Source organism: Xyrauchen texanus, chromosome 22 (assembly GCF_025860055.1).
Source record: "Xyrauchen texanus isolate HMW12.3.18 chromosome 22, RBS_HiC_50CHRs, whole genome shotgun sequence".
Lineage (NCBI taxonomy): Eukaryota > Metazoa > Chordata > Actinopteri > Cypriniformes > Catostomidae > Xyrauchen > Xyrauchen texanus.
The window spans coordinates 3,077,656-3,089,705 of record NC_068297.1 but is presented as its reverse complement, the minus strand read 5'-3'; the positions used below and the strand labels follow the sequence as shown (position 1 = coordinate 3,089,705).

The following is a 12,050-nucleotide window of genomic DNA, read 5'->3' as shown; positions in this document are numbered from 1 at the left end:
ATTCAAAGAAGCGCGCCATCTTTGATTTTTGGCGGGAATGAAAACGAGGCTGTGCGGGATAAAGCTCCTAGATCACATCTAATTTTCACACCTCGTGTTTTCCGGAGTATTTTTGTCTAATTAAAAACGTTCGTAAAATTGTATTTAAAGTTTTGTGTCCGCTGAATGTTCAACACCATTGCTGAATGTTATCCCGCACAGCCTCGTCACTTCCGTCATAAATCAAACATGGCGCTACTCTCCGTTTAAAAGGCCCTAGAAGAATCAGAATGAGCTTTATTGCCAAATATGCTTACGCCAAGGCGTGACTGGGACTGGGAAGAGGGGGGTTTACATTTACATTTATGCATTTGGCAGACGCTTTTATCCAAAGTGACTTACAGAGCCCTTATTACAGGGACAATCCCCCCGGAGCAACCTGGAGTTAAGTGCCTTGCTCAAGGACACAATGGTGGTGGCTGTGGGGATCAAACCAGTGACCTTCTGATTATCAGTTTACCAGTTATGTGCTTTAGACCACTACGCCACCACCACTCCTATTCTGTCCTATTCTGCATATTGCGGCAGCGTTTTGTGGTCCGTTCTGCATAACGTGGTGGCCCATTCGGCACGTTTCTCGGTTCTCCCGATGGCCAGTCTGCCCCTGATCGGCCCCAAAGTGCGTCAGCCCACAGGAAAATGCCCGGTATGCCAGATTACCAGTCAAACCCTGGCTTACACATACAAGGAATTTGTCTTGATGACAGAAGCTTCCAGTGCACAAAGAATACAAGACATTTAAAAAGTTAATAAAAAATATAATACACAATAAGACAATATATACATATATGTACAATATACAAATCTGTTATATACAGATAGTGTAAGGGAATGTAATGGCAGAAGAGGTAGGATATGTTGGATAAATATAAATACACTAAGCTGTGTATTACACATGGTTATTGCTCAATGGGGCAGTTTTAACAGTTCATGAGATGGATCGCCTGAGGGAAAAACCTGTTCTTGTGCCTGACGGTCCTGGTGCTCTGTAGCGTCGGCCAGCAGACAACTGTTCAAAGAGGTAGTGGGCTGGACACGTGTGGATTTTTCCAGCCCTTTTCCTAACTTTGGAAGTGCCATTAATCTTATAAGAACAACCAATAATCCTCTCAGCAGTCCGAACTGTCCTCTGTAGTCTTCTGATGTCTGATTTCATAGCTGCATCAAACCAGAGTTATAGTAGACCTGTATCAGCAGCGTATGAGATTCACTGTGGTATAAAGACAGATAACACCATGAAAAATGTTGATGTGTGAATAACATTGACAGGCATGAAATGTCCTTCTCACCTCTATAAATAGGATGATTTAGTAGACAAGCAACCATGCAGAAACACGTCTTAGTTGCTGGTAAAACGGAACCAAGTCAGGTGTTTCAGAGAGGTTTGGTCCCTTTCAACCAGCTACTGCGCCGTGAATTCAGCCAGCATCATGAGACAACATACCAGTGGACTGCTTCTAAACATCCTTCCCTCAAGAGAGATCCAAATGTTCCCTGTCAAAATGACATTCTTCATCCACAGATGTGCATGTTAGCAATCCTATTTAACATCAATAAAAACATATTTAAAGTCTCTGTAAAAGCTCTATTCTGCTCTCTACAGGAAAACACTGGAAAATGCTTGTAAACAAAAGTTTGTGTCTGAAGCTTACTTTATAATAACTTAATAAGACTATATCAATATCACATTAGCAAGAGTGCCATTTTCCAAAATGTCAGCAGGGATCTAGCTGTTGTATAAACATTTATAAAATTGTCCTCTTCTTCAAATAAAATTACACTCTGCATCTGCTTTTTAATAAAAAGCTAAAAACATCTTTATTATGAAAACCAAAGGCCACTTGACAGTTATTCGGATAAACAATTTATGTACAAATATCAGAAAGCTAACGAAACCCACAAAAATACAGTACATAAAGATATTACATCATATGGCAAACATCATGTATTCAGTGCTGTGCATGTAACTGATTTACTCCCTGATTGCACTGAACTGTTTGTTCCTGATGTGTATATTCGGTTCTCTGTAACAGAATGAAATCTGACCAATCTGCATTAAAATGACATGCGTGTACAATGATGTTTCTTTTTTTTGTGATCTATGAACAAAAATGCTCTTTGCTCACATCCGTTTCAATAAAGAGTTTAATTTTAAAGTGTGCTCTCTGCCTACCTTTGTCTTAATGAACTGGTTTGCACAGCTGAAACTAAAATAAATAGAAAACAAATATGTGTGAAATTTAAACCTTCACTGGTTTTCATAAGGTTACGTTGCAAGGAGAAGATTTTACAGCAGATAACACACTTTAATATGAATTAAACTATAGGTCATTTCATTTGAAAGTCAAACAAAGACACACACAAACACACACACACAGACACTCAGACAGACACACAGAAAGACAGACACACACACACACAGAGAGAGACAAACACACACACACACAGACACTCAGACAGACACACACACACAGACACTCAGACAGACACACACACACACACACACACACACAGACACTCAGACAGACACACACACACAGACACTCAGACAGACACACACACACAGACACTCAGACAGACACACACACACTCAGACACACACACACACACACACAAAGACAGACACACACACACACACACACACAAAGACAGACACACACACACACACACAGAAAGACAGACACACACACAGACACTCAGACAGACACACAGACACACACACACAGACACACACACACACACACACACACAGAAAGACAGACACTCAGACAGACACACAGACACACACACACAGACACACACACACACAAAGACAGACACACACACACACACACAAACACACACACACACAAAGACAGACACACACAAAGACAGACACACACACACAGACACTCAGACAGACACACACACACAGAAAGACAGACACACACACACACAGACACACACACACACAAAGACAGACACACACACACACACACACACACACACACAGACACACACACAGACACACACACACACACACAGACACTCAGACAGACACACACACACACAGAAAGAGACAGACAGACACACAGACACTCAGACAGACAGACACACACACACACACACACACACACACACAGACAGACACACACACAGACACACACGGGGGAATCTCACAACATATGCAGGTCATATTACACCCCAAATACATGAGAACAAATATTTATATTATGCATAATTTTGATTGAACCATTTTTTTGGGGTGGCATTATTTGCTTTAGATTTTGACATTATTTCCATGATAATTCAGCATTTTAACCCCATATTCTCATTACTATAATGCGAAACACACACACACACACCATAATTCCTGTTACTACACAACTGCAATACTATATTTTTAAAATCAAAATCAGCATACATTAAATTCAGTACAACAAAAACTACCATTATGCAATGATGTCTACTTTTAGGAGTACTTCACTATATATATATATATATAGTGATTAAAGTAACGAGAATGTCAATTTTGTTTTCATTGCATTGAACATTTTGACATTTAATGTGTTAAGAAATTGTAATGGTCAGATATTCAGGCTTTATTTTATCAATGCAAATATATTTTGGGCTGAAATATAACGGGACATGTTCTTGACCATTGTATGGATATAACTGTAGTGATTCACCTTTAATTGTCCCTCAATAATGCCCCTGTAACAGTGCAGTGTTTTGTAGTGGCACCCAAAAATGTACATACAGTATTGGAGGGAAATGAGGTACATCATCTCCGCAATAAAAGGCAACATCATTGAGATTCTGTAATAAAGGTAAAAAGGTAATATAGCAGCCAGCAGACATGTTCAGTGCAATTCAATCCATCATCATACAGAATAAAACACAAACTACAGCTGCTGTATCAGGATAAGGGCCGATTCTTTGTGTTTATTGCAGTTTTCTCTTTCATTCAGTAATTCAACGAGAATCCATGACAGCAGAGGAGTGAATCTCCCCTTATACGAACATGTCCAAGACATATTTCACCCAAAAGTCAAAAGATATTACGTTTTGCATATTTTGTGCATTACTTTAAGCAAATTTCCCTTGAAGAATTCTCATCGTCGCAAATAATCTCGTTCGCATTTCTGTTATGCAAAGAAATACCCTGAAAAGTATTTATAGACCGTGCTAGTATTTGTTGAACCGCCTTTAATTCATACTGATTTATAGTAAAACCACCGTATTGCAGTTAAATAAAATATTAATATAATTATTTTTTTTAAATCGCCAAAATATCCTGATGCATTGATAGAGTTTGCAGGGAACATTTGCTTAATTGTAATACCCCCCTCCCCTAAATGTTAAAGAATCTCATTAATAAAATTTGAAGAAAAAAAGATTACATTTATTTCAAAGTAGTACTTGTTGTAATGTCTTTAATTTATGCTGAACTGAAAACAAAAATCAGTGTATTTATTTATTTATTTTTATAAAGGAATATAATGGGAAGAATAAGAAACTGATTCAGGACATCCGGAAACATTACGGTAATATCTGCTTAAAATCTGCTTAATTGTCATAAAGCAAGCGCATTTTCCCCAAACTCATATTACTATAATTCAAAACATAATCTAATTAACATAATCTGAAAATAATAATAAATAAAAAAATAAATAGAAATAATTCTAAATTGTGAAGTATTCTATGTTGGTACATTTAGTGTCTTTAATTTAAGATTAGGTTTTATTTTTTAATCATTGTATTACAGAAAAACTCCTGACAATGGTTATGATCATTTTCATGGAAAATCTGCTTAATTGTCATAAAATAAGCAAATTTTCCCCTAAATTATTTTTACCGTTATGTAAAAAATAATCCATGGGAAAAAAAAAATCTTTCATGATAGTGTTTTTTGTGCTGCCTCCAATATAAGCCAATTAAATATATATTTATAAATAAAACAGTAATACAGTAAAAATAGACTTATTTTGGAGTATTGAGAAATCTAATTGTGAACAATACAAAAACAAACCTCAAAATTTAAATGTTTGAGGGGAAATGCAATTTTCATAAAAATAATGTCACCATGCAAACAATCTTAATGGCTTTTTCATACTTTTTTGCTTTTAAATTAAATGATGCAAAATGTAATCTTTTTGCTTGGGGGTGAAATGTCACCTGGACATGCTTCCATAAGATTCATCCACAGGTGCATAAAGTTAAAAACTCTCCCACAGGTGCATAAAGCTCTGAGTTTAATTTGAGATAACCGTTTGTCTACACTGGTATACAATCAAATATGAAAGAACGCAATGTCACTATGCACCTTTGCCATATGGATGTTTTAGATAATAATAAGGCAACTGGAGTTAGACATCAAACGAAAGCGAGAGATTCCACTACATCTCTCCTTCCTCCTCCTCTTCCTCTGCCAGCTGCATCTTGATCCACCCTTCCGGCGAGTGGCCGTGCTTCTTTTGGTGCCGTTTGTAATTGTCCCAATGGCCGGTGGTGTATCTGCAATCCTGGCACTTGAAGGGCTTCTCACCGGTGTGTCGTAGCATGTGGCGTTTCAAGTTCATCCTCTGGTTGCAGCTGTAACTGCACACGGTGCACTGGAACGGTTTCGCACCCGAGTGGATGTGCTCGTGCCGTTTCAGATTGGCCAAATTGCCGCAAGCGAAGTCGCACACCCCGCATTTGTACGGCTTTTCTCCTGTGTGCATGCGGTGGTGCCGTTTGAGGTTATCGAAGTGGGCAGACGCGTAGTTGCATTGCGGGCACTTGTAGGGTTTTTCGCCGCTGTGTGTTTTCATGTGACGGGCGAGATGGTTGGGGTACTGCGTGACGAACGGGCACGAGGTACAGGAATAAAGCTTGTCGCCTTTTTCCGGGCTGGTAGGGGACGTTTTGGACAGCATGTCGACAGTGCATTTGCTGCAGATTTGCGCCGTAGCCCCCTCCTCGTCCTCCAGCACGAGGCCGCACACGCGACAAGTGAAGGGGAACAGCAGCTCGGGTAAAGAGTCTGATTCTTGGCCCATGCCCTCAGTGTCCAGCAGGGCAGTGGGGTGGCAATCAGTTCGCAGGATGTCATCGCTCTGGAGGAAGTCAGGGTCGGCGTTGATGTGCAAAGTAAGCCCAGAAACCACAGACTCTAAAAGACAAAGGGAAATAGGGAATTCAATTTTAGCAGTTTCTACTTCCCGTTTTTCTTCACTCCACTTCCTCTTTTGGTTGGCAACATCAGACACTCGAAGAACCAAGAGGAAACGACAACAAGCAACCCACAGTTCTAACAGGAACAAGTGTTTCTTTGATAACTTTGATATATCTGAACCCCATCAGAGATATTTCCAACCTGATCTCATGAAAATTGTAACTGTGGCATCATTTTTCCAAACTACATAACAAGGTTCATTACACGTATCGTGGCAGTTCTGAAGTGAAATGTCCACTGTGTGGTGCTAAAAGAGAGATGAATGTTCTCCCAAACAGGTGAGGTTTTTAAGGTTTATGCTCCATCAAGTAAAATCAACAAAACTGACCAGCCTACCTTAAACCTACACCTAAACCTAGTGTCATAAATAGCAAATGTGAAATGAAAAACACAATTGCTGAAGCAACCACATCGTTTTGTGAAAGTGTTCAACCTCATCGATGACACTTTTGGCTCACGTTTTGACTCGTGTACTCTTCAGGACTAGTACCTTGGTCCTTTGCATCGCAAGTGCAACGCTCTCAGTTGAGCAACAGTGTATGTTGATCAAACTGGAAAAATTATTAATATATATCAAATATATAAAACTCAACACTCAAACATTATAGTGCATTGCCTAACAAAAAAAAGTGTTTTGACAGCTCTGTGTGAGGAACAGGGCGAAAAGTTAATTTTATGAACTGATAATTTTATGAACGGCTGTTTTACTCGTGATTTGTGTAAAAGAGTTGTTTTAGCACCTCTAGTGTTCATTTCAACAGGAAACTGTCATGATACGTGCAACAAGGCACGTAAAACTCTTTTTGGATTGGATATTTCGAGTATCCTCAGGGATCTGAATTTCTTTTTTAACATTAATGATTCAATTAATTTAATAAAAGTGAAAAAATGAACAGCAGTTAAAGACAAGATTATACACTATCCCATTTTTTTGCATGATTTTAATTTGCATGAGTAATCGATTAATCGAGTTGTCAATATTTAAAGTGATTGTATCGCTTCCGACGATTTGAAATGCACGTTTCTATGTAAGAGTGCAAATGTTGTCTAGTCGTTTTTTAATCTAGATTATGTTTTTTATGCATAGTGCTCTTTTTTTATACAAGAAAAAACAAGTTCAATGGTTAAACTTAAATTCTACATTTTAAGTAATCGATTACTCATTTTCTTATATTTTTTAAGAGTACTTAACTACGGGGCCTGGATATCTCGACGAGTATTGACGCTGACTATCACATCTGGAGTTGCGGGTTTGAATCTCCAGCTAGGTCTCCTAAGCAACCAAATTTGCCCGGTTGCTAGGGAGGGTAGAGTTACATGGGGTAACCTCCTCGTGGTGGTGATTAGTGGTTCTCGCACTCAATGGGGCGTTGTGGTGAGTTGTGCGTGGATCGTGGAGAGTAGCATGAGTCTCCACATGCTGTGAGTCTCCGCGGTGTCGTGCACATTGAGTCATGTGATAAAATGCGCGGATTGACAGTCTCAGAAGTGGAGGCAACTGAGACTTGTCCTCACCACCCAGATTGAGGTGAGTAACCGCACCACCACGAGGACTTACTAAGTAGTGAGAATATATATATATATAAAAAATAATTTAAAAAAAAGTACTTGAATACAAAATGCCTATCCCTAATCATAATGCAAAAAAAATCTCTTTCTCATTACTGTTCTGCAAAGAATTACTGATATATATATATATATAAGCTGTAAAACAGCCCTTTCTCTGGGACAGTGGGGGAGGTTTTGGACAGCATGTCCAGAGTACATTTGCTGACACATGGTACATGGAGGCTGAAGAAAAGTTCACTTGAAGAGAATATACTGATGTATCACCAAGTTTCTTTTTCAAATGTATTGCTATTTTCCTTTATAACTGTAACTTTTATTAAAACATCCAACATGCATTTTGCATGCAGTTTGCAAGAGTTAATGCATACATTACTGCATTAACTATTGGCAAGATTTTAGAAAGGCTGAACAAGCTACAAATCAGCCAAAAAACACTAAATAGCTATTTAAAAAACACTTTTGTAGCCGAGGTGACAAGGTGGAAAAAGTCATAATATTTTGATCAAATCTAATTAACTTGCACAATTAGACCAATTGTCTCATCATTTGCTCACCGTCATGCCATTCCAGATGTGTATGACAAATTGAGATTTTTAGAAGAGTATTTCAGCTCTGTAGGTCCATAATACGCAAGCTCAAAAAAAGCACAAAGGTAATCCATACGACTCCAGTGGTTTAATCCATGTCTTCAGAAGTGATGATAGGCGTGGGTGAGAAACAGATCAATATTTAAATCCTTATAAATTCTACTTCCTGCCTAGTAGGTGGTGATATGCACGATGAATGCAAATCATCAAAAACAAAAGAATAATAATGTGAAAGTGAAAGTGAAACTGGAGATTTATAGTTAAAAAAATACTTAAATATTGATCTGTTTCTCACCCACACCATTCATATCACTTCTGAAGACATGGATTTTAATTTTATGCTGCCTTTATGTGCTTTTTTGAGTTTAAAAGTTCTGGCCACCATTCACTTGCATTGTTTGGACCAACAGAGCTAATCTGAGATAATCTTTGTTCATGTTAAGCAGAAAAAAGAAAGTCATACACATCTGTGATGTGAACTATCCCTTTCAGAAAGTAAATATGGTGGATTTTGATTCCATGTGGACTTTGAAGTGAACTGATCAAATACCTTCTGTTAAGTCTGTAGATTTCTTCAGCTTGTGGCTCATTGTGTGTTTCTTCAGCGAGTGGCTGTTGTTCGCACGGAAGTCACATTGATTGCAGTTGAGCGATTTCTCCTGAGTGTGCATGCGCTGGTGCCTCTTCAGGTTACCCAGGGAATTGCACGCAAACGTGCAGAACTCGCATTTGTACGGCTTCTCGCCCGTGTGTGTGCGCATGTGCCGCTGCAGGTTGACTAGCTGAGCGGAGGCATACGCACAGTGCTGGCACTGGTACGGTTTCTCGCCGTTGTGAGTCTTCAAGTGCCGTTTCAAGTGATTGGAGTAGCGTGAGGTGAAACTGCACAGTTTGCACGAGTAGGTCTTGCAAGGATTTCCATTTGACGTTGACCTGGCTTCATTGGTTTTTCCTTGCACGGTATGAGTGGGATGGGCCTCTTCTAACGGTTTATCTTGGCGGTCTGCGTCTCCTCCCTCAGCCCCGCACTGGAGGCAGAACAGGCCTGCGAGATCCAGTGCCCCACTCAAGGGGTCGCCAAGGAGCTGGCCGCATTGTCTGCATGAGAGGTAGGGGGCGAAGTTAGCGTCAGGACCGATCTCTTCACGCTCGCTCTCTGTGTCTCGAGGGTCCTCGAAATCGCTCTCCATGCCCAGTCGGTTGTAGCCGGGACAGTCCTCGTCACTGAAGGTGTACTCCGGCATCCCCATTTCAGCATTGACGGAGTCTATTTGGGAATAACACATTAGAATATCTAAATTGAAGGCATTATTTGGCAAGCAATCGAGTAGACTGATGACCTCCTCACACAAGCGTGTTCTTGGCATGCACATCCACTGTTGATGTTTTTACCTTTGTCTCCTGTTGTTTATTGGCGATAACATATTTTTCTAAGCGCTTCTTAGTGACAACAACAGCTCATATGTGAGTGTTGCCACCTTGTGGACACACTAATTAGTGCAATTAATTCCAGGTGCATGCGCATTCTGCGCGTTCAAGACACCAAAATGAATCAAATGCCAGATGCAGTTAATTATGCTACCAAAATCCCAGCTAGAACCAATAAAAGAAATCAGATTTGGAGCTTAACCCAGGACTATGAACAAGCCCAATATATCCTTACAGTATTTCTAGACTTTTATTTTGAAATTATGGAGACTTGGCTCAATAACAATGCTTTTTATAGCCTAATTATATGGTCACCAGATTTAGGATTTTGTATATATACACTCATATATGTTTCAAAAAGCAACTATCGCCACTGATTAATACAGATATATCGGTCTAATCACTAATCTCAATGCAAATCAATATTGCATGTGCCTTTTATTTGGTAAGGAGCCATGTAATAAGCGAGATAATGTACAGTCATCGAGTCTTTATAATAAACCCAACAACCAGCTGACTGCACATTAACCCTTATATATTATTAACTACAAAGGAAAGGTAAGTTTACACAATGTACTTATACAGGAATTACAATCACATGTATCGTGTACATGAATGTTATATTTATTCAACTATTAAATTTACACAGTCTTTTGTGGTCTTAAAGGTACATGCTCACCCAAAATTGAACTTGAAAACGACCAAGACATTCTTGAATATTTGGGTCATATGGATTTTTAATGGCATGAGGGTGAATAAATGATGAGTTTTCATTTTTGGGTGAACAATCACTTTAACAGCTGCCACTTTCTGATTCACATGCAGAGCTGACATAAAACAAGACACAAACTGACGGTCATGTCATGACGTTTAAAGAGCACCTATTATGGTTTTTTAAATATTACATTTACACTTATGCATTTGGCAGACACTTTTATCCAAAGCGACTTACAGTGCACTTAATACAGGGACAATCCCCCCCAGAGCAACCTGGAGTTAAGTGCCTTGCTCAAGGACACAATGGTGGTGGCTGTGGGGTTCGAACCAGCAACCTTCTGATTAACAGTTATGTGCTTTAGACCACTGCGCCACTCCCCTCCATATATATATATATATTACCGTTCATGTAGTGTGTTATATCACTTTTTGTGCATGTAAAAAAATCTGCAAAGTTTCAAAAATCAAAGTGCACGACAAATGCAGTTATTGACTCCCAAAAGAAAGAACCGATTCTGAACACCTGAAACAAGTTGTTTGTAATTCCAGACTAACTTCCTGTACTAACCTACATCATTTGGTAACAAAAACCCCGCCTCTGATCTTCATTGGCTGCTCGCGAACAGATTTGACCCGCCCTCAAACACTCCACTAAGCGGTAGACCAATCACAACAGACTGGGACATCTGTCCAATCAGAGCAGAGTATGCTCTCTGAAAGGCGGAGTTTAGAATGAATCCTTTAGAACGGATCATCGAACGAGTCGTTTGTGACACTGAGAAAAAAGGTAATGCATGCAATTTAAACAATGAGCAAATTAAAGTGTTTTTTGACCTTGGATGCATGTAAATCTATTGAATGTGACCTTTAAAACAATATTAGGCACGTTTAAAAACCATAATTGGTGCTCTTTAATTTAAATCAAAGCAAAAAAACGAAAATACGAAATAGTTTAGCACAGCTTTTATGCAGTTTTTGGTCTTAACATAAATTGTAACCGATATAAGATGTACATTACACGACACAGATGGACAAACAGACCCTTTATGTTTACATTTATGCAACGTATACTTTTACTCAGTCACTAACCTGAATCCCTTTCAAAACCGACGATCCTATAGTCATTTTCTCCAAAGCTCAGGTCTTGTCCAAGGAGGAAATCACTCTCCAGGATGAGGTTTTCCTGATCGCCAATCACAACACCATCTTCAGCTCCAACTGCAAACCCAACAGTACAATATTACAGACTGACAATCTAGAAGATTCTTTGATATGCCCTTAGTATGCTTATCTAAACATCTGTTGACCATTAGAGGTTGTTCAAATCACTAACCCTAAGTTCGAGAAAATAGCAATAGTGATGACATATCAAAAGAAGTTTATCTGACTAATTAAGCTCAGTCATTTGAATAAGGATCAGCCAATGAGGAGCATACAGAGATAAGTCAGACAGATCTGAGAGTACACAGAGAAGACAAAGATTAAAACAGGAGTGAATGAATGAGAGACTC

General features: G+C 39.1%; 1 protein-coding gene across 2 annotated transcripts in view; it reads right to left on the bottom strand.

Annotated features, from left to right (window-relative positions):
* Positions 1-882: 882 nt before the first annotated feature.
* LOC127662443 (zinc finger protein 513-like) overlaps positions 883-12,050 on the bottom strand; it is a 13,236-nt gene continuing 2,068 nt past the window's right edge. The window contains exons 2-5 of one of the 2 annotated variants that reach the window (XR_007972888.1): positions 11,629-11,757; positions 8,945-9,661; positions 1,329-6,175; positions 883-1,197 (exon numbers count right to left, since the gene is read on the bottom strand). Coding sequence is in view for 1 of the 2 variants with exons in the window: in XM_052153613.1 (XP_052009573.1) it covers positions 5,418-6,175; positions 8,945-9,661; positions 11,629-11,757 (1,604 nt within the window). In the remaining variant the exon portion in view is untranslated. Of the gene's footprint in view, positions 6,176-8,944; positions 9,662-11,628; positions 11,758-12,050 lie in introns of both variants that reach the window. The other variant, XM_052153613.1, reaches the window with a different exon arrangement.